General features: G+C 39.4%; 1 protein-coding gene across 6 annotated transcripts in view; it reads right to left on the reverse strand.

The window, feature by feature from the left end:
- The window catches only part of DMD (dystrophin), a 1,886,383-nt gene that overhangs the window by 694,117 nt on the left and 1,167,700 nt on the right, over positions 1–24,566 (reverse strand). For all 6 annotated transcript variants that reach the window (XM_074968560.1, XM_074968534.1, XM_074968525.1 and 3 more), the window contains one exon: positions 13,352–13,527. In XM_074968560.1, the coding sequence (XP_074824661.1) occupies positions 13,352–13,527 (176 nt within the window). The remainder of the gene's footprint in view (positions 1–13,351; positions 13,528–24,566) is intronic.

The following is a 24,566-nucleotide window of genomic DNA, read 5'->3' on the forward strand; positions in this document are numbered from 1 at the left end:
TAAGGCCCAGCTTGACAGAGCCCTGGCTGGGATGGTTTAGTTGGGGTTGGTCCTGCTTTCATCAGGGGTTGGACTAGATGACCTCCTGAGGTCTCTTCCAACCCTAATCTTCGATGATTCTATGATACACCTTTCATAGAATCACGGAAGGGGGCTTCTCAGACTACTACTCCAAATATTCAGGAAGCATTATGCTTCCCAGAGACTGAAGCAGGGCCCTGTATATTTTGCAACTGTGCAGACAATCAATTCAGTTCTTAGTTGCTCTGGCCCAAGGAAACCTTAATCTGCCTCTGTCCATGGCCATGGAATTTGATGTTTTTCCAAAATGCCATGGAATTCAGCATTTTTGACATGAATTTGCTATTTCACTCCAGCCTGCTGCCCAACATTTTTGTGTCTTTCGGATCTACAAGAATCTATCTTCAGCTACCTCTTGCCCCAGCTTTCCACACAAGAGGGAGATAACTGGAGTACAGAGAATGCTCTCTGCACTCTTCTATGGCAACAAGTGGCAGGGTTCTGGGGGCTCTGAACTGAAGTCTAGTTTGCAGCCACAGATCAGCGAATGAGCTGTGGTTCTTAAAGAATAGATCAACAGTGCATCTCCTTCAGGCCAGTTGTGCTGAAGCTAGCTAGAAGCTCCTCACTTTCCCTAGTGCAGGTGGTGGTGGGGAAGGAGGTTTTGAACTAGGCTTCCTGGATGACAGCCCAGGAGACAAGGCCATGGAGTAAAGTTGGCCCCCCTGGCAAGCACAGTGAAAAATAAAATCCCTGAAAATAATTATTGACAAAATTTACATCAAATTAGTATTTTCAATTATGAGCCAGAGTTGAGAGACTTTGATTAGGAGCTGGAGGCTAGGAAGGAAACATCACAATAAATTAACATTGCCAAAGGTATTTACGGATTGCTGCCATGGAACATTGTGTCACAGAACAAAAAGGTGTCTAGGTATAATGCATCCAGCCACCTCATCATTAGGTCACTAGCACTGATCCTACAAGCATCAGAGACACCCTTAACTGCTTTGGGTGTTCAATTATGCGTCCCACAAACAGGCGTGTAAGAGAAAGATAGGGTTCCTCATACCCTCTTGTCCTTCTAGCATCCGTCCATTACAGATGGAGGCATAATTTTGCCCATTATAGACAATGATTTACATCTCTGTAAACTGATTCAAGAGAGGTTTTCATAGTACTTACTCACACTAAACCATACAGGGCCAATTCTGAACTCAGATACAAACAAAGTGCTCAGAACCATTGCTACAAGTTGAAAATATATATTTGACAGCAGAATTAAGCCTTATTTTGCCTCACCGAGTGATTCTGACTCCTTTCCCAAGCTCACTCAAGTCAACAGAAGAACTTCTACTGACCTAATTGGGCTTTGGATCAGGCCCATATTGACCTCAACATGGACTTTCTTCTGGTACGATATTCTGTATCAAATATCACCTAGCAACACAGTTTCTAGAGGAGAATACTGCAACCATAGAATGCATTACTTTCCTTCAAATGGTAGTTTTGTGTTATGATTGCCATTTGCTATAATTGCTGAATAGAGCAAAACCATTTGTAATGAAACAGGTGAAACTATCACAGCCATCTAGCACACACAAAAAGATACTTCATAATGAAAAAAATTCTCAGTTAGTAAAATTTTCATTTCTCACATTATGCTTTGCCTTGAAGCTAAAACATTTACTATTGTGTTTTACAGTACAGCATTTAACTAGATTGCAGTGAAACAAAGATTCTATAGCTATTTACAAAATGAAAATGTGAAATAGTCATTATTAGATGGTGATAACTTTTAACCTTGTTTCACTTTTTTACTTTTGCAATTTATTAGGAAGGGCAAATTATTTAATCAGCAAGGTAATCAAATATCAACAGGAATTCAATGCCAGTCAGTGGCATATGCCTTAGGGACAGAAATATGCTTGTAGACAACTGGAATTTTTGATACTCCAGAGGCCAAAATTAAACCTTGGAGCAATAAACAGCAAGTGAACTTGGAGTTAGCACTGCAGAACACTATCAAAAGAAGTGTTATTTCTGACAAGGGCCAAACACGGTGTAGCACTGGTGGGTGCTTTTGCATGTTCTCCAAACCTTACACAGATCTTTCAGTGCAGTTCAGTACTGACCTGCCATAGCCCTGCTCTTCCAAAAGTTGCTGCTCTACTAAGCAGAAGTTAGTTTTGCTATATTGGAACTAATGGGGATCGTTTTTTGATGTGGAAACTGGCAAATGTTGAATAACATTTAAACTTGAATAGCAATCCCATTTTAACTTGTGATATCTGAGAGATGTAAGTCTCTGCATGTGAAATACCTTCTTTGCCACCTCGCTCTCAAATATTTTAAACAAAGAGGATCCAAAATAAATTACTCTAATAATGTCACAAATGTCTGATTCCAATGTCAAAGAAAGAAAAAAATGGTCAAAATGAGTGTGAAAGTTAACAAAAGTATTAATTAAAATTACAATAAATATAATGATCGGGAAATTTGCCAGGATGATAAAGCGAGAGATGGAAATCCTGCATTTAGCTACAGAACACAGACAATAGCAATGCAAAGTTCCTCTCATACCAACTCTCTGGTATGCTTCTCTCCTGACTAAGCTGATCAGTTGTAGGTGTGAGAGAGTAAAATGTCTGTGTTTATTCAACACTTTAGGGAAAGATGTGGTCTGAGCACAGAACTAGAATGACTGAAACACTGAAGGCTTTGTCTCCTACTTTATTCATAACTTTGGGGAAGACATTTCCTTTCCCTCTCTGTCTCAGTTTCCTTGTCTGAGGGTAGTACTAACTTACCTCCCAGGAATCTTGTGATTTTTAATTTTTGGAAAGTTCTTTAAAGAAGAAAAATACTATCTCAGAACAAGATATAAAAAAAATCACCAGTTCAGTGCTCTTTGTGGTTGATGTGGACACTAGGAAACTGAATTGTGACTCATTTCTCACAGTTTAAACAGGCAGCATATAAGAAAATTTTAGCCCACCAGTAACTGGCTGCATAATGAAAACCTTTGATCCCCATGTGACTCACATTGGCCATCTCATCTAGTTCACAAAATTTATTTCCAATAATAGAAAAACAACAGCAGCATTCACCAGCAGATTGAGAGCATGAAAACAATTTTGAAATTAAATCTATTTTAACTTGAATGTTTGGCTTTTCCAAAGAATAAGAATTCTAGAGCATGCTGTGCTGGTCCCAGGATATTATTTTGTCTCTCTCACCAAAAGAATTTGGTCTAATAAAAGGTATAATCCTCATCCACCTTTTCTCTTTAATTCTAGAGCAATAATTTCTGTGCTATTCATCACTGACACTGAATTCTAATATGGAAATAGGTCTATTTGGTTTCATATATGCTCTGATTTATATATATAAAATCTACACATGCAAATATTTACTGGGCACAGGTGCCAACTGTTGGTTGGTTGTTTTAAACTTATCAACAAATTACTCTGAAATAATTAACTAGAAATTAAACACGCACTAGACTACTGCCAAACTGCTGTGAAGAAGAAAAGAACATGGGGAGATAAAAGTAGTGGTGGTGGTGGGGGGGGAAATACAGAAAATGAAGCAAATGGTGAGTGGCATGTATAGCAGAGTAAACCAATTAGTTTGTTGAATGGAAGAGAAAGAAAACAAAGGACCAGAATTCACAGCAGCATTCCTGTCAGGTGGCATTAAAGGAGTGGAATTTGCTTGTATCCCGGAATTCCCCTAAAGTGGGGGAGTCCCAGTGGATGCAGAGCAGGTGTAGTGAAAGTCATGAGACAAACACCTCTCTTGAACCATGCTGACATTTTAACCATCCACCATGCTTTGATAAAATACGTACATTTTGCTATGGAAAAATTCAAACCTGTTGAGAGTAAAATTATTGCACTTGAGAATATCTTAAAATATTTAAGAGATGTCATACCTCATGCAGAGGCAACATTTGGCATGATTTTCCCCCATCCCCCACCCCCGGTTACCTTTTTTGGAGTCTGCTACATCCTTTTTATTTAATGTTTAAAACTTTTCCAAAGCATAAAGCTGAAGGAAATGTTTTTACTCTGATTCCACATTGTCCATGGCTGTTCTATTTTAAATATTTAAGTATCAAAAGATTCAATTTTACTATCTGTACAAACAATATGTAATTCTTCCAACACAATCAGTTTTTCAACAATGCTTTAATGAATATTTACATTATGCATAATACATACACACACAGTTTTCAGAATCCAAATAAAAAATAATTAGGTTCCATGAGCTCTTTTTATTTATGTTACTCAGGGTCAGTATGTAGTTATCTATTTAATAGGTTCACTGGAATTAATGGGAGTTGCAGGTGTTCAAAACTTCTCAAAATTTGTCTTTGTTCTGCTAAAACATTAATTTTATCATAAAACATTCCTTATATTAATTGGAACAGCTAATCACATACAGGAAGTTATAACTCTATGGATGTTTGTGACTTCTAAACTAACGAACAGGTATATTATAGCAATTACTTTTAGGGTGACAGAACCAAGTGCATGTAATTCTATATTAATGTTATCTTACACTTATAGACCACCTTAGTTCCCAAAGGGTCTTTAAAGGGCTTTACAGAAAACAGATTGCTTATTTCATTCACCACTGAAATGTAGCCACTTTGCGTGATGGAAGACAATAACCAAACTATACTAGAGATGCACAGAATTTCGTACTCATTTGAAACTGCAAAGGGAGTATTAGGTAGGTAGAATGCAATTACCTGAGTTGGAAGTTAGCCAAGACATTGGAGCTAACACTTCTACTCTTGGTTTTGTTTTGGGATTTTTAATGATTCCTAGCAACGAAGACATGGATTTTAAATGTCACCTGTAACAATACTTCCAGCTGTATAGCATCATGTAGGACCATTCAGAGACACTAGTTCAGAGCCAACTCAAAGCGAAAAGTGTTGCTTACTGAGTCACCAACCAGGTTATTACAGCGCCCAAGTGTTTCTGGCATCCATCTCCCTGCCAATGAAGGATTGTTCACTACAATACATTTTCAAGTGCTTTATCCAATCTAGTCTGTAGTGATGGCACTACCACCAATTCCACTGGGAGACTTCCTTAGCCTAATCCATTTCTGTTAGGAACATTTTCCCTGCTACTCAGCATACATTTGTCCTAACTTTTCCCTATTTTGTCTACAAATCTCTCTACTTCTTCCTTGGTTTTATTACATATTCATACATTTGTACACTTCATCACATTTCTTCCCAACTGCCCTCTGCTGCCATTCATAACTTAACCAAGGTGTATACATTTTTCCTCATAAAAGAAAATTCCTTGAGACCTCAGCATTTTTATTGCTCTTCTCTTAACTTCCCTCAATTTGGCAATATGTTTCTAGTAAACGCGTGTCCAGAAATGAATGTATACCCCAAGCATGTATAAGAAGGGAGTATTACCCTGTGATTGCACAATGACCACACTGCAGCTGTAGTACAAAATTATTCTGACCCTTTCTGTAGCCATATAATATTGAAAAGCCTTGCTTCTTGTCATAAACTCTCACCCTTTGATCTTCTACGACTTTACCCATTTCTGGGTTTATCTCAGCTATATTACCTGGAATTGTTCAAATTAAATCATTTTGTTTCTTTCTCTTCATGTTTTTAAATCACATAGGGCCCTTGGTATTATTTCACTGACTGCATGTAGATTTGAAACATTTACCCACTTTAAAATCATAGGCAAATATAATTCATGTGCTCCCTCTTCTATGAATGTGCTCCCTTATCCTTTATGAATAAAGAAATTAAAACTGGATCAAATCCAATCTCTAGTGGTACCATTCTATGTACCTTCCACACACTGCTGGCTGTCATTGTCCTGATATTGTCTTTTTGTTAGTTTTTTTTTTAATACATATTAATATTCTTTTCCAATTATATGTGTATTTATTTTTCAGTTACTGTTTTGAGAAACAGTATCAAATGCTTTGTTAAAAATAAAAATATATTACATCTCCTACTTTCTGCATCATTCACTAACTTGGTACCAATATCATGGTGAGATGGAAATTCATTGTGAACAGCATCAAGTACTTAAAGGTTCTACCTACACATAGAGTGTTCATGAATATTTTTGTGGAAATCTGTAGCCAGAGGAGAATAGCAGCTCTGGACTTGTGCTGGTGACTCATCACTATCTTTGCACTCCCAATGCTATTCTGGTGTTGTTGGCTCTATTTTCTAAACCAACTGTTTATTATGTATCTAGCATTTGCTGCTACAGGGATTTCTGGAGTAGAGAAAGGGGGCATTAGATTCCTTGATACCTGTTATTTTTTTGGTGAAATTTTATTGAGCATTTGATGAACCATCAAAACAGTAATATGAAAGTTTAGGGAAAATATTTACTGAAAGATCAAGGAATTCCCTCTCCCCTCTCTTTTTCTAAACAATATGCAAATATAATCTCTCTCTCATTTGAGTAAGAACCTTTAAACAAAATAATTAAACTACAAAATATCACATAGACCCTGGAGAAGCCAATCATGACCAGTAAATAATGGCAAGTTTAGCTACAGTACTATATGCATTTCAAATTTAAATCAGTGAGATTTCTTTTCTAATTAATTACTCTAAGAAATCTGTGCATACTTATCACTGCATATTTGCCCAACATTCATAAACAAAGAAAATAAAATTAAATATGTATACATCATTTTGTTCTGGCAGGTAAAAGAAATACTAAAAAACCACAGTAAGTTAGCTGTACTGCAACTGCGTCGTCTATGAGCCAACTTTTGATTTTTAAATAGAAGTTAATAACAGGTTTCAATATATTGAGAGCTCAGGTGAAAGACTAATGAGAGGTAGCTAATGTTTTGTAGCTAAAGCAATACTATAATGAAAGTTGAGTATAAAAATATGAAAAATAAAACAGTTAGTTTACAATAACTATATATAATTTTAGAGTTAGAGCATAAAAGCTTTTGTTTGTATACCCCAGGAAACCAAACACTTTTATATATTCAAAAGCACCCTGCTAAATAGAGTTAGTTGCTGTGCAATTCTTTGCATAGATATTTCAAACTAACTTGAGCTCAAAATAGATACCAAGCAGGTTTAAGCTTGTTCCAAGTGCAAATCATTTGGAATTAAAATAATAAGAAATGTTCTTCAGCTCAATAGAACAATTTTTTTGTTGTCAGTGGCAGGATTTTTTTTAAAGTCAAAATCTAGCAATTAAAAATATAAACTGATTACTTTTGAAACAGCTAGAAATTCTATTTTCCATCAAGTATACTTGATGATGCTGGGTCATCAATCCTCCTTTTCCAATCATCCAACTATAAGACTGATTCTGAAATTAAATATTACACATGTACTCTCTGATTCACTGGATAAGTATAGGTGTGCCACAAACATTAAAAAGGCATACACACTCTCCAAAACAAAAAGTTTTGCAGTTTTTAACCAATAAAAATGTAACTGAATCCGCAATCTGCTAGGCAGAGTTTATCGCTTTTTTCAATCCAACCACAGAGAGGTTAATATATGCTTAACAAAAATCTCAATGTTTTCATCACCCTTTTGACTGTTAAGAAGCTTTCATTTGAAGACAAAAATTTAAATACTAAATAAACTTTCAATTACGTTCATACTTCGTAGAGAGACAGACATTCCAAAAAAACAACAGAAAAACATATTGAGTTTGGATGCAATTTTTTGTTGTTGTTGGGGTTTTGGGTCTGTCTTTTGAAAATGAAATTTTTACAACACTGAATAATAAACTTTGCAATGTTTTAATACACACAGACATTCTTAGGCCATGTCTACACTACGGGCACTACAGTGGCACAGCTACTGCGCTGTAGCTATCCTGCTGTGGTGCTATAATGTAGATGCCTCCTATAGTGACAGAAAGGGTTTTTCTAATATTGTAGGTTGTCACAGTTCAGGGCAACTGCAGCCATATTCCCTCCTCATGGCCTGGCAATGGTACCAACTCAAAGGCTTCCAGCTCCCCCGTTGCCTCCCATCTTAGGCGGATACCTTCATCTCTCTCCCTCCTGACTGGGGTATTTCCAGCCAGCAAGTTTCCTGCCTACGCTGTGAATTCCACGGAAAAGTCCAACTGTCTAAGCAGGCCAATCTCTCAGCTTTGCTTTCTCTTTGAAAGCTGTGAACAGGGTAATTATTCACTGTTTTAAGTTACCACACAGCTCTTTCTAAGAAAGCACATTTATTCTTAAGGTAGAAACTTTACAGAGACAACATATTAAAGACAATAAAAAAAATTATATGCATGCTAATAAGCTTATCACAGATTACTCCCTTCCCTCTTCTCCACAAAAGCGCTGGTTGGTGTCAGTCCTTCCAACCCTTCCCTAAGAATTGGGTCCTTCCCCTTGGGCAGAAGGTCCTATCCATTTGCTGGATTAAAACGAAGGCTCTGAGTCAATTTAAACTCAGGCTATTTATACCAAAGTCCTTTCTTTGTTTCTCTTGGTTCTTTACAGAATCCAGCTGGACCCAGTATATGCAGACCCCCCCAGCAGGTGACACCTCTCTGGAGGCGTTACAACCTGAGTGAATTTTATTAATCACCTCCACTTACTTCCTGCAGGGGGTGTTTTTACCCTCTCACATGTTAAAGGAAATTGCCATATCTGTCACATCTCCCCAGGCAGCAGTAGCTAGGCTGATAGAAGAATTCTTCCATACACCTAGTTGTGTCTATACTGGGTGGTGTGGTCAGCTTAACTACAATGCTCAGGCCTGCCATTGCAATGTATGCATATTTTGGGTTAAGTGCTTCTCAAAAGAGGACTGTCTGGGATGGATCAGGCAGGAAGGAGGAGGTGGCTCAAGATGGTCTGCTAACAGCTTCCACTTTAGATGGTTAAGGGACAATGCCTGAACAATTAGCTCTAATGACTCTCTTGTTCCTCAAGCCAGCATAAAGAACAGATTTGACCACGAAGGACCAAAACCCAACAGCAGATGAGAAAAACTCCTGTAGAATAAACGTTTCAGAGTAACAGCCGTGTTAGTCTGTATTCGCAAAAAGAAAAGGATGACTTGTGGCACCTTAGAGACTAACCAATTTATTTGAGCATGAGCTTTCGTGAGCTACAGCTCACTTCATCGGATGCATACTGTGGAAATTGCAGAAGACATTATATACACAGACACCATGAAACAATACCTCCTCCCACCCCACTCTCCTGCTGGTAATAGCTTATCTAAAGTGATCATCAAGTTGGGCCATTTCCAGCACAAATCCAGGTTTTCTCACCCTCCGCCCCCCCACAGACAAACTCACTCTCTTGCTGGTAATAGCCCATCCAAAGTGACCACTCTCTTCACAATGTGTATGATAATCAAGGTGGGCCATTTCCTGCAGAAATCCAGGTTCTCTCACCCCCTCACCCCCCTCCAAAAACCACACACACAAACTCACTCTCCTGCTGGTAATAGCCTATCCAAAGTGACCACTCTCCTTACAACCTGCATGAAAATCAAGGTGGGCCATTTCCAGCACAAATACAGGTTTTCTCACTCCCCCACCCCCATACACACACAAACTCACTCTCCTGCTGGTAATAGCTCATCCAAAGTGACCACTCTCCCTACAATGTGCATGATAATCAAGGTGGGCCACTTCCAGCATAAATCCAAGTATAACCAGAACGTCTGGGGGCGGGGAGGTAGGAAAAAACAAGGGGAAATAGGCTACCTTGCATAATGACTTGGCCACTCCCAGTCTCTATTTAAGCCTAAATTAATAGTATCCAATTTGCAAATGAATTCCAATTCAGCAGTTTCTCGCTGGACTCTGGATGTGAAGTTTTTTTGTTGTAAGATAGCGACCTTCATGTCTCTGATTGCGTGACCAGAGAGATTGAAGTGTTCTCCGACTGGTTTATGAATGTTATAATTCTTGACATCTGACTTGTGTCCATTTATTCTTTTACGTAGAGACTGTCCAGTTTGACCAATGTACATGGCAGATTGTCCAGTTTGACCAGTTTTTTTCCTACCCCCCCCCGCCCCCAGACATTCTGGTTATACTTGGATTTATGCTGGAAGTGGCCCACCTTGATTGTCATGCACATTGTGGGGAGAGTGGTCAGTTTGGATGAGCTATTGCCAGCAGGAGAGTGCGTTTGTGTGTGTGTGGGGGGGGGGGAGTGAGAAAACCTGGATTTGTGCTGGAAATGGCCCACCTTGATTATCGTGCACATTGTAGGGAGAGTGGTCACTTTGGATGAGCTATTACCACCAGGAGAGTGAGTGTGTGTGTGTATGGGGGTGGGGGAGTGAGAAAACCTGTATTTGTGCTGGAAATGGCCCAACTTGATTTTCATGCAGGTTGTAAGGAGAGTGGTCACTTTGGATAGGCTATTACCAGCAGGAGAGTGAGTTTGTGTGTGTGGTTTTTGGAGGGGGGTGAGGGGGTGAGAGAACCTGGATTTCTGCAGGAAATGGCCCACCTTGATTATCATACACATTGTGAAGAGAGTGGTCACTTTGGATGGGCTATTACCAGCAAGAGAGTGAGTTTGTCTGTGGGGGGGCGGAGGGTGAGAAAACCTGGATTTGTGCTGGAAATGGCCCAACTTGATGACCACTTTAGATAAGCTATTACCAGCAGGAGAGTGGGGTGGGAGGAGGTATTGTTTCATGGTGTCTGTGTATATAATGTCTTCTGCAATTTCCACAGTATGCATCCGATGAAGTGAGCTGTAGCTCACGAAAGCTCATGCTCAAATAAATTGGTTAGTCTCTAAGGTGCCACAAGTCCTCCTTTTCTTTTTGTAGAATAAAGAACACTTACAAGGTTTGAAAAGACTGTCTTGAGGGTGCAGACTGAGACACACTCAAAGGGTATGTCTACACTGCAGCTGGGAGGTAATGCCCAGCTCGGGTAGATACACATACACACTAGCTATGCTCAAGCCATCCTGCTAGAAGTAGCAGCATGGCTAGCTGCCCAAATACAGCCCATCTGAGATCCTAAATACATACTCACATTGGTAGTCTAAGCCACCATTTATGCTGCTGCAGCCAGATTGCTATTTTGATTGCAGTAGCTTGAGCGAAGCTACAGCATGTATGTCTACTTAAACTGGGAATTACACCTCGTATCCGCAGTGTAGTCATATCCAAAACACAGGAACCGGCAGGGGTGCCTGAAGGATCCTGGGATATAGTACTTTAGGTAAGATAGACCTGTGATCCATTTTTTTAACCTTTTTTTTTCATCTAATGCTTTGTTCTAACCCCTGAACAGAGATATTTTGCTTTAAGAAGGCTGTTGGTCAATTTATCACTGGTCATTTGTCTCTGAAGGGAGGAAATGCAGGTGCCCAAAACCCAGTCAGACTCACAGAATGGTAAGTGGCAGGTATACACAGGGTAGATTGACCCAGGTCCCGGTTTTAGAGTAGGATTCTACACAGGGACAGGTAAGGGCAGGGAGCCCAAGACGTGAGCTGGATAAACTCAGAGAGACCAAAAAAGGGACAAAAATCCAGCTAGCCCTTCAACTGTGACAGTCATTAATGATATTACCGTAACGGACAAGAATTCCTACCAGTTTGAGACAGTACTATCTTTTCTCACTATATGCCAATGCCTTTTTTCCTGTTTAGTTCACTAGGATTATTTGTACTTAAAATACCCAACTGGTTAGCTAGAAAAAACAAAACAAAACAAAACACATCAAAGCTAGAACAAGTGTACTGCTGCTTTTTCTGGTTAACGCAATGTAGCTCATTTAGGGAATAGGACTGTGTTATTCTCAATTAGCAGATTGTTGGTCTTATTCTTCTTTACTGGAGAGAATGTGCAAGGAAATTCAATAATTCAGTGCACCACAGAGAGAGCCTGAAGCCAAAGTGGCATTCAGATACACACATTTGTAGCTATGAAATAAAAAAGATGGAGATGCAAGTGCTGTACAACCGCTGACCAGAACTGGGACAGAATTCACATTCTTGGTCAACGCTAAATCCCCAAACCTCTTTTTCCGTGCTGCAGCAGCAGCATACAGAGCTATTAACATGACATTATTGTTTCCTTCGTGTTAGCACTTACATAAGAGGCAAGGGTTTGGAAATACAGCTGGGTTTCAGTGGTGCAAAAGAATAGTTTTTAGTGTGATAAATAAAGGCCAAGCTCTCCCTGGTGTAACAAGAAACATTAGCATCAACACCTGGAAACACAACAGAAAGAACCATTTAAAGCCATCCAACTGCAGCAGTTTACTCTTGGCATTCTCATCTTTTAATACATTCCAAGGGAGAGTTTAATGATAATTAAAGTCAACAATAACCTTTCAGGATTCCCACCTCACTCCCTTTTGGATGTGAACATCTTTACAGTTCCTCCCTCTCCACAATTCTAAACTGAAAAAGGGTAGTCCTTAGGGTAACAACGAGACATTTAAAGAGGTGAACAAACTGTTGTACACTATTGGTCTTCCTCCTAAATACTGCACTCACTATTATACCTTATTCATGAGATACTCACTTCTGAAAAAGCGTATGAATGAAGGTTGGCAACAAAACTACTGTATTTGAAAGAAGCTCTGGTAGGTCAATTTCGGTCCTACATTTAAGTTTAGAGAAAAAAAAAAGCTTTTATAAAACCCAATATCAATAGAAATGTTTGTGATTTTTTTTAATTCAAAGGAAATCCTTTCTTGTAAAAGGAAAAACACTCTCCCTGTAATATTTGGAACTCAAATACTGCAGCATCATGTTAGTGCAGGAGAATGAAAAACTGACTGTACACAGCCTATAAATGACAGTTAAACTGACTAATCCATTCTCTTTATCGAAGCGGAGCGAAATGTCCAAAGTAAACAGATATCATACATGGTGAAAAGTAAATATTGTTAAAATGATTTCCTAAAATGCCATTAGTGCCACAGTTACAGAAGCCTTTTTTAATATACAATTTTAATGACACACTATCAGGTAAAAAGTTACTTTAAAATGTTTGTTAAAATGTGAGCTCAGGTGTAAATTACTTATGAAAAACATCATTCTGTTGTTCGGCTTTTCTAAAAATAATATCATATTTATGGTGTTTTTTAAACATTAGCTGTGGGAAGTATGAGGACATTTGTTTATGTGGGGCGGGAGGGGGGTGAAGGAGACCGGGTAGAAACAAAGAATTAAACAAGTAAACAAGGATGTTGTGTTTAATCATGGATCCTTAAATATTAATATTTAAGGAACAGTCCAATGGGTTCCTTGCAATGTTATTGTCAAAAGAAAATCTGAAATAACCAGAAACGATTTCAGAACATCCATGTTCTTAACCTACCTCTTTCTTCTCTCTGCCAGCTGCCTGCAGACTTCCTCCCACCGAAAATTCAGGCTACCCAGCTTTTCCCTAAGAACATTAGCATCTGCTGTTGATGACTGCTCAATAATTTCTTCAGCAGTTATATTTAATGTTCTGATAACAGTTTGCTGTCGTCCGATGCCATCATGGAGCTCCTGTAAAATATATATATATTTTTAAATGTCAAAAATGAAGAATCATATCCTTTTATTCAAGCATGGATCAAGAATGCTTTACCAACTACAGGTCTGGTAGCAAGAGCTCTGTGGGAAAGTTTTTCTCTACTCTGAATCCCAAATGCATACATCCAAAAGGCGATAAGACAGAAAGGCAGCTTTTATGTTTTTGTAACAAGCACCTTTTCAGCTCAGCTTCTGCCTCTTTTTTTTTTTTTGGGGGGGGGGGGGAGGGGATGTTCTAGCCTGCTAGAGAATGTTATAATGTTCTACAGATCCATTAGTGGGAAATCCTCTTGAGCAAATTCAATAGTGTCCCCACAGAGATGTACCATATCTAATAGTGTACAAAATGTTGTAAAATGTGAAAGCAACCAAAGTATTTTGGTTTTCCATTAACTGTCAATAAAAGTAGTGAAAAGGTCCATTGACAGAAACAAGGAGACTGCTAATTTATACATCTGAAGTACTTTTCCAAATCCCTCTCTGGAATAGATCCACTCCTAGTTGTGAGAGGCTTGATAATCAACTACCCTACACTTTGATAAAATCCTTACTTATCTCACTTCTGTCTACATACTGTGAACTGCAGAACTACTGAAAATACAACCAAACATTGCCGATGGGCAGTTTTCTACTCTTCACGCAAGGCACTCCGATTAATTTCCTATATCTCTTTCATTACTGGAATCCCAGTTTTCCATGTGTTATCTTAATTCATCATTAGCAGTAACAATCTTGAAATGTAACAAACTTCCACACTACACAGCCATTAAACCAGATTTGAAAAGGGACAATTAGAGCCATGTATATGGTTAGGGAATGTAATTTTTTATCAGTAAAAAGATCAAATTAATTTTGTATCTTTATTTATTAATGGAACAAGACTGACCTTTTCTTCTATAACTCTCAGAATTTATAAGCATGTAACTGTGAAATGGAGATGTTAAACTTTTTACTGCTAAAATAAACACAAACGGAAAGAAGGAACTCGTTTTGAACTCTACCTTTGTTTTTTGATTTTTTATGGGGCTCCCAACCTCTACAAAATAATAGAGTCCAGGTACAAAACAGTGTACAGTAGAACCCTGATTTTATGATATTGGTTATATGAACCATTGTTCCTGGCAGGAGGGGGAAAAAAAGAAAAGAAAAAAAAAACAACCCACATAACGACAGTGATGTTGATGAAGAACAAGTCAACATCTCTTCACATTCCAATGCCTTCAGCGCACTGGAAATTGCTTTGCTGTGATTTGAAGGACAAGAGAAAAGTGATGCAATGCACCATACTACAACTTAAACACAATACCTAAAATAATGTTGAGGTGTTGAATTTAACAAACTTTTTTAGAGTTTGAACTCCTTAATCCCAAATTAGTTTGTAAAAAGGTGTTCTACTGTATTTCAATTTAAAATTCTGAATATTGATATTCTCTTGTAGCAGAAAACTGACAAATTAGCAAATCCTTTTTTGGACTAATGCTATATATACTCTTGTTTTCCCGCTCCTGAACTGCTCTCTGGTCTTTGTTACAGCACTCCTGCTTCCAACATTAAGAACGTCTCCTTTGAAGGCGGGGGAAAGGGGGTTGTCTCCTCACTGTTCCAGATATTAGGAAGCTCACTGCCATACCCCACCTTCTTTAGGAGATGCCTTCCCCTAATTCTGCTATCAATTCCAGTTTATTTGGGAACCAGATCTCCTGATGATTGAGTACCTGAATTGGGCACCAATCAAGTTGGGACAATGTGAATTTTACAATCTAACCTACTCACCAGGTCCCCCTGGGCTGCTGAAAGAAAGGTGAAAAAACCCCATCCTGTCCCAACGAATCAGACAATGTGGGAAAGATTCCTTCACAGTCCCTAAAGGGCAACTAGCATGATATCTACAGCAAGGCCCTAAAACTCAACCCCATTCTAATCCCAAAGAAGGGAAGGGGGGACTTTTTTTCCCGGCACAGAATGGTGCCCCAGGCCAGGGGGAGGGCTTATAAGCCCTCCCTACTTAACCGTATGGGAGCCAATGAGCATAAGGCATATACTGCTCCTTTCTGTCCAACCGATCAGCTACAGAGCCCTCCTCCTCAAGTCCACTAGGAGGATAAGCACCCATGAGGAGGGTGTGTGTGCACAATCTTTAGAGGGGTTAAGAGTTTTCTTTCTCCTGGAACCAAATGAAGCCTGTGTGGGTGTCTCCTAGAGGTGGAGCCTCTAGAACAGGAATGAGGCACAACAGTATGACAGCCTGAAGTCTGGTCTACTCTAGAAAATTAGGTCAGTTTAACTATGACAGTCAGAGGTGTGAAAAATTCACATCCCTGAGCAGTACTGCTAAGCTGACCTAAGTCCCTGTGTAGACAGCACTAGGTCAATGCCTCTTAGCGAGGTGGATTAACTACAGCAATGGGCACAGGTAGTGTCCACACTGAATGCTACAGCGGAACATCTGTGTCGCTGTAGCATCTTAAGCGTAGACAGGAGCTCAGGAAGCTTTCATAGCCACTATCCATGTGGTAACATCTGTGGGGAGACAAAGGACTTTACTCTCCAAGAATGTTATTTGGACACAGTGACAGTTCTCGGGGTACCCAGGACTGCGAGTCACCTTCTTACCCCCTGCCTCCAGCAAGAGGTAGTCTTCTTGTGGTAGCTGGGTGTCAGCTCCCTACCAGCCACTCAAGCACTTCATAGGTGCTAAATAGGTGAAGGCTTTCTTAATATAAACCCTCTGAAATCTTATTTTCATTGCTGATTTATGGGTCTTCTGCCAAAGAAATAAGTAAGAACATATTTATCACACATTTTTCTATTGTAAAGACCGTCTTAAACATAAATTATAATGCAGTTACTGAGAATGAAAATGGTATGGCAGAGAGAAAAAACTTATCAGAATATGAAGCAAAAATAAATGCACAGTGTTTAAGACTATGAAGATAGATGCAATTATTTAATCTCATCATTCATTTCTCAGAACTTGGCCTGAGGATGATCAGCATCATCAAATACTGTATCTCAAAGGGTAGAGTTTGATGAGGTGTCAAACAAGGGTTCCTTTGAAGACTTAAGTTGCATGGGAAACAGTGCTGCCATCCTGTTTTTGCAAGCAATGTCCTTAATTTTATTTATGGCGAAGTGGGGCTGTAGTGATTCTTGCAAATGCCTTGTCTTCTTTCCCATTCACTTCTACCTTCAAAAGACTCTGCTTTTAAAATATCCTTACTGCAGTTTCCTCTTTGCTGATGCTAGTTCATTAGTCCGCTTTGCTGAATTGACACTTCAGAAAGTAGTTGCCTCCTGTCAAAAAAGTGCTGCCTATGAAGGAGCCTATGGAAGAGCCCGTAAAGCAGAACCACCAGTGGACCAGTAGTAACTACAGTAAGAATGTTTTAAAAGAAGCAAAGGCATTAATAGACCTAAAGATGAAAGAAGGGGGGGAAAGAATGGGAGAGGAATAGGGAAAAGTATAACTAGAGAAACAAAAGGAGAAAGAAGATGATAGGAGAGCAGGGGGGTGGGGAGGATAAAAAGAATGGGGAACCAAACTGATAGAAGGAAAAATGACTAAAAAGGGAGATGAAGGGAAAAGAAAAACAAGGAGAAAGAAGAAAGCTGAAGGGCAAAAGGAGTTGGAAGAGACTGAGAAATAACAGAAGCGGCTATAACTGCTCCTGTACCTCTTACATTCTCTCCTAAGCATGATTTGTTTTGTACAGAAATCTCTCACCCTGCAGCCCAAGAAGGAAATTGGTACTCACTGTGTCTTGCCCAATAAAAATGTTGACAGATAGGCCCAACACCCCAACCCCTATGTCCACTGCATTGCCTACTTCCACATTTCATTTTACACTCTGGACAATCAACCTTCCTATCACCACCTTCCTACTACGAACACTAATTTCCAAAACTGTCTCATTTTAAATACAAATTGCAAAACGTTTGTACTAAAATATATATAAGATCCAAATGCTAGAAAGAAGGGTCAGATCATCAATATTAATATATTTTAATATAAAATTATTAAAAAGCAATTCCTTTCTTACTCATACTTGCATTTGAATTCGGGATCAGAATTTTGTTTTCTGCTGAACTCTCAAGTGTGAATAGTGAAATTCAGGCACTATGGCCGCGGATAGGGTTGTCAACTTTCAAATCGCACTAGGGGCAGGGGCAGCCTGCACAGCCTCCTTGGTTGCTCATGCACCCGGGGCTGCAAGGACCTGTCAGCCGCTTCCCAGAGCCACGTGGAGCCAGGGAGCCTGCCTTAGCTCTGGGCTCCCACTGCGCAACCAACCAGACTTTTAACGGCCCAGTCGGCAGTGCCAACCAGAGCCACCAACGTCCCTTTTTGACTGGGCATTCCGGTCAAAAACTGGATGCCTGGCAATCCTAGCAGTGGACACATTTAAGAACTTGAACAGTAGAAAAACCATATACATCTTCATCTATCCTGTTACTTAATTATACCAAAGTACTTTTTTTTTTTTCAAACATTGTTATTCACTCTAAGGTGGCTCAGAGGTTGCATTCTTTGACAAAAATAATAAAAATGTCTAGTTCAAGTAATTTTCATCAAAAATAATGCATGGTTGAGATATCTCCTTATCCCTCCAGTGCTGGAAATTTCCAGTCAGCCAGATGAATGCGTATGAAAATGTTCAGTATAAGTCAGATTCTACTCTCAGAGACAATCTGTGCCTGCTGATAATTGGGGGCGCCATGGGGGAGGGGGGGAAGAGGACAGAGTGAGGGCAGCCAGCTTCAGCAATGTCACTGAGCATGCTCAGTCAGTATGAGCTTGCTTCCTACAAGCCAAGCCACAAATCGGGGAGTGCGGGGGGGGAGGGGGACATGACAGCACCCTCCCCATGTCCCCCCATGCGTCACCTTTGCTTACTCTCTTCAAAACAGTACCTTACTGCACAAGTTGTCACATTAATTTCACTAGGACTACTTGCAGAATAAGGTCATATTCAACATGAGTAACGCAATCATAATCTGGTCCTATGTAGACATATAAATTATTTTAAAACCCATGTTTCAACAGCTCCTTGTTTCATACTTTCCACCAGCCCTGTTTAATTCTAGCAATGAGCAAAAGAGCAATAAACAGTAGTAAAGGAGACCTGGCAACTGAAGATTGAGTGGGACAGCCACATAGAAAAAGACTTATCTGTTGTTGGTGAAAACATATTTAGGCAAGTTGTCTGCCTCTGGAAACTACCCTATAGACTACAGTACATGAAAAAAAAAAAAAGAGAGAGAGAGAGACACACAGAATTAAGGTCTCCATGTTCAAATAAAGTTATCTTGTTATTTAGATATCTGAAATCAGTGCACAGAAGCAGTTTATTTTAATGATATATTTTCCTAACATCAGATTAAAATGAAACTTCTATGCAAGTAAATATTCCTCTCCATCAGTACTAAATACAGTCATTATGATGATACTGCTATTAAAGAGAATACCAAATAAATTCATTATGATAAAATACTTAAAGTATTACAAGCTCTATAGCTAAGGGAAGTTTCATTGTATGAAACCCTAATTTACTTGCTACATTTCCTCATCTAAACTGAGCTCACTTTACCAGGAAGATAGTCAAAAGAAAAAAAAAGCGAAAAATACCTTTGTCTTTAAAATGAGCAGCTCCCTAAACAAGAGGTAATTATGTTTTCAACCGCTCCACCTGCAAGCAATTATGAGAGCGGTTTTCTTAGCCAACACACCACATATTGAACAAGGGAACCTTGAGAGCTAAACACATGAGCAGCTACAGCTTAAGTTACAGAGTCAACATGCTGTAACTGGTAGTTGTAAAATCTCACATCCTCTGTGGGTCAGCAAAGAGAGGAAACTGTAATACGTATTCACCACTGGGTTACACAACAGTCAATGACAGCCTTACAAATTTAGGTGTCAGTGTGTGTGCAACACTCTAGCCCACAAATAGTCTTCATATTTTTAAGAGGTTGGCCACTTGAGATGGGCTAAATGTTTTCATGGAAAAAAAGTAAGTTCCCTCTGAACAGGGAGCTATTTAGATATCTGTGATAAGAGTGGTAATTTAGCTACAAACTCAGAGAGCAAGTCTGTGATTTTTTCCCATTACCACGAATCACAATGTTTGCAGCTTCAGTTAAATCTTGAAACAAATCATGCAGGTATCCTAATTTTATCCCAGGTATGAGGCATCCTTTCTCCCTCACCCTACTTCCTACAAAGTGAGCTAAATCCTGTTCCTTTGCCCTCACGTTCCCAGGTCTATCCCTTCCTCTCTCAGCCCCCAAAGAGCCCCCTATGTCTAACCAGAGAGCACCTAATAATTTACTGTCCTCGAATTCTAACAACCATTCCAGTTTCTTCTCTCTGTTATCACACACCATAGTTTCATATTTGGGTAATATTTAATAGAACGGGGTTAAATCTATAAAACTGAATATTCTTTTCTAGTGGATCCTGGCCAGCTACCTTAATCATGTAGACTCAAAGTTCTTCCTGGCCAGATGTGACTCAGAACACTTTGGGCTCTCTCTAACAGTAGTGAAACTTGGAACTTTTAAGATTTTAAGATACCCACCATCACAACAGAAACTGCAAGATCTGAGACTGAGAAAAGCTTTTTTGTTTTTAATGTACCAGAGTTTCTTTTTCTCCCTCTTTCAGTGGCAATAAGGCTGTATGTTAGTGAAACTGTAGCTCATACAACCTCAAGCAATTATTTTCAGGAAAATAATTTGTTGTTGTGAATACCAATACGCCAACTACCAACATGCCAACACCAGTGAGATAACCTGACTAAATGCAAATAATGTTTTGGTACCACAGGAATGGTCCTTTCCATGCAACTTGATCTGGATAATACTTGGATATTATTGGCTATCCAGCTTTTGCACATATACTCTGTATTTCACCTTGAGAATCAAGTTTTAATTATATGACCTTTGAATTATGGATAAGTGGAGCCTTATGTGGGAGAAGCCACACAAATGACAGGTCTGTTTTTGAGGAGAACACAGAGCACATACATGGCAGGATGGCTCACTTTCACCATTTTATTTTCCAGATAAAAACCCATAGCATTTGTAGCTGTTTATATATCTGCTCCATGTGAACATGAGAAACCAGACAGCTTAAAAAAAGAAGAAAAAGGTCTTTAATACATGTGCCAGGGTTGTTCATTTGGAATCACATAAACTTGAACCTGTACAGAGAAATACTACTTCTTGAATTCCAAAGCATTTTAGGAGTGATTTTAGTAGAAACTCTAAACGAATTTTGCAGCACATTTTCCTAAAATGGATAGAAAGTCAGTGACAGTAATAACCACTTGTTGTTCACAAACTGAATATTATTGTAGAGCAAAATGCTAATTAAGAAGGCCTTTAAATAATGTCACTGAGCTCTTCTAATAACATAATTTAGCAGTCTTTTAAATGACAAGTTCTCTCACAAATTAGTACTCTGCAGCTATTAAATGATTTCCATAGCTAGTTCTATAGCTAGGGAATTAGCTAAGGGAACCCACATTATGCATCAGTCCTGTATTATAAAAAGTGGAGGGAAAAGGGTAGCTCTGGAATCAAAATTATAGTCCCTGCTTGGGATGGAAGAGTTGCCGTGTTGTGCAGAAGATGCACAACTGAGAGAGTATGTATTTTAATGATGGCGAGAAAGAACTCCTCTGACCGTCTGGATTTTATACCACAACTTAAACCAATAGCTCACATGACAAATCTTCCAGAGATGTTTTTCCTCAAGTGCTGTGATAGTGGAAAGAGTATTTCCACTCCAAATTAAGATGAGGTGAGCAAACTCTGAGCCCTCTGTCCAGATTCCATAACCTAAGAAAAGTAGATCATCCTTGAAGTTGGGTGCAACATTTGTTCTGCTCTCTAGAGAGGAGTCCATTTAAAAAAACAAAAACTGTTTAGATACAAAGTGAACAGAAATTGTTCCCTAATGTCCTTAACCATATTGCTGTGATTCTTTACACCCATGCTGGGGGCTGGAGCTAACACATCCTTATGCCCTCTGCAGCAGCACAACTAATCTGCCAGTGAGTCCTTCCATGCAATTGCAAAAGAGGGAGATGGAGATGGAACAGAGCTGTACCAATAACTGATTTTTCAGTTTGGCTACCAAACTGGAAAAAAAAAATTTGGATCCAACTAAATGTTTTCTTTGTCCCAAAGCTCAATATTTCATCCCATTCAAGTTTTGTTAAACCTTTTTAAAAATAAAATTGAAATAAATTCAAAACAAAGTTATTTTGAATTGAAAATATCAAAACAAAATGTTTTAAATTGTTTGTAAATTTTTTCTCCAGTTGATACAATTTGGTGAATTCAACACAAATTCACAATATGTTGCACTAAACCCAAATCTGTACTTTTTTGGATGAAAAAAGTTTTGTCTGAAAAATTTCACCCATCTCTTGTAAGGAATATGGCAATAACATTTAGCTATTCCCTGAGGAAGAGCTCTGTGTGGCTCGAATGTTTGTCTCTCTCACCAAAAGAAGTTGGTCCAATAAAGGACATTACATCATCCACCTTGTCTCTCTAACTACTTCCCCCACACTCACACATAATAGAGGGGCACCGCTAGATAAATAAATGCAGACAAAGCAAAGAAACAAAAAACAAAAAAGTTAAAACAAAAGACATGAGAGTTAAATGTTTTCCAAGTCATTATTTTTATAAGATAAAATACCAGACTTCTTTCTGTATTGGTAAATATTTCACCCAGTGTGTAACACAGAATATGCAGAACACTGGTTTTTGATGATTGCTGTGTTGTCTTGCAAACATGAGAAAGTGGTTAATGAAAGAGTGCTACAGTACAATTTGAATACAGTATTAGGGTAAGGGCTTGTCTCCTCTTACTGGGAGATCGACTTGTGGCAATCGATCCACTGGGGGCCAATTTAGTGTGTCTAGTGAAGACCCACTAAATCGGCTGCTGAACGCTCTCCTGTCGACTCTGGACAATTATCCATTCTGGGATTTGGTCAGACCACCAGGGCTAAATATTATATTATATTTGTGGAAAGATGCCATCTGTAGTAAAACAGAGCAGTCAAGACTTTTGTTTGATGACGGTTAAAAAAAAAAAAAAAAAACAGCGATTGCCATACTGGAGGTAGGAACTCACAACGGTTCACCTAAAACTGTAGCTTCTGAGAGTGAACAATGCCAGCCACATTATAGGAATACAAAATTTCTATAATCAATTTACTTGTATAACACTGCATTATTCGGGGTAGAGGAAGGAACTTTCCCCTGCTCACAGACAGTGTTCAATATATGCCTTGAAACAGGATAGTCATAGTTTTAGCCTAACTAATGTTAATGTAACTGCAGGTTGTATTCTTAGTCACATTTATGATCTCATTGAAATTTACTATGCTTTTTAAGACTGGGATTGTGTCTCCAGGAACAAATAAAAACAACAAGTTATTTATTGTAATGATGCCCCTGCAGCAGGGAGTTTTATAAAAGTTTTTTATAAAATATTTTTTAATTTCATGCAAATTGTGTATTTGACACATCAGTTGTTTCTGACACTATCCTGTTTATGCTGTGATAATCCTGCTAAATACTAGTTTATCATTCCACACCCCAAGGAGTAACACCTGGAGTTATTTCTCTTGGAGACTCTGATTAGACCTTGTATGGGTAAAGAGGGGTGACATACCCAATTAGTTGAACAATTTGCAATCCCATTTCACACAAATTGTTGCACTTTCATATGCCTCATGCCATCTTTTAACTCATGCCTTTTAACAGGTTCATGTGCAGCAAACTGACCAGTCGTGTGAAGATATACAAGGATAAACTAGTGTTTCAAAACAGATTCTTGCTATTAATTCAGACAGCAGAAGGAAAAATAAAACCAGACAGCTACATCCAAAAGGGATCTTGGCACTGCAATACTAGGTGTAACATTTAGGCATCCTGCCACCTAATGGAATCCACAGCCCCAAGTTAGGCTCCCCAATACCAGGGATTGGCAACCTTTGGCACACAGCCCGTCAGGGAAATCCACTGACGGGCCGGGACGGTTTGTTTACCTGCAGCATCCGCAGGTTCGGCTGATCGCAGCTCTCACTGGCCATGGTTCGCTGCTTCCCACAACCCCATTGGCCTGTAACTGTGAACCACGGCCAGTGGGAGCTGCGATTGGCCGAACCTGCGGACGCTGCAGGCAAACAAACCAGCCTGGCCCGCCAGTGGATTTCCCTGACAGGCCGCGTGCCAGAGGTTGCCGATCCCTGCCCTATACAATGCCTGAAAAGAGTTAGGCACCTAAGAATGGGATCCACAAAAGCCAGCACACTGAACAGGGAGCTGCATGTGCTACCCAACAGGAAATGCCAAGGAGAGAGGCACAACCTAAGCCCCACCCTTCAAAGGGATTTAGGTGCCTAACTCCACTCAGGATTCACAGCCATGAACCCACCCCTGGAGTTAGGTGCCTAAGTCCTTTCCCACAAAAAAAATGGAAGTGATTCCATGGCTGAAGCTTCTCCTTAAAAACCTTTAGCCCAACTGTTACGGTGCTCATTCAGTACGTGGGAGACCTGGGTTCAATTCCCACCTCTGCCCGTTGTGGAGCAGAGATTTGAATCAGCATCTTCTACCCCTCAGGAGGGTGCCTTAACTACTTGGAAGGCAATAGACTGGGGTGGGTCTCTCTTGTTGAAATCATTGGACTTTGTATAAATTAAAGTCATTAGAACAGGAACTTGATCTCCCACATCCCAGGAAAGTGCCCCAACAAGTGGGCTATAAAATCCTCGGGATTTTAGGCACCTACAGGTTTATGCAGCAGATGAGCGGAGGTTTCAAGGTCTACATTTTGGACTTAGGCACCTAAAGTGGCTGTTAGGCACCTAAATCCCTTTGTGGATCTAGCCCCTAATGGGCAGATTTAGAACCAACAAAATGATGGTTACAGTATTATTTCCTAACCCAAGCAATTTAAATAGGGGCCATGGTTGGTCAGAGTT

This window comes from Natator depressus, chromosome 1 (assembly GCF_965152275.1).
Source record: "Natator depressus isolate rNatDep1 chromosome 1, rNatDep2.hap1, whole genome shotgun sequence".
NCBI lineage: Eukaryota > Metazoa > Chordata > Testudines > Cheloniidae > Natator > Natator depressus.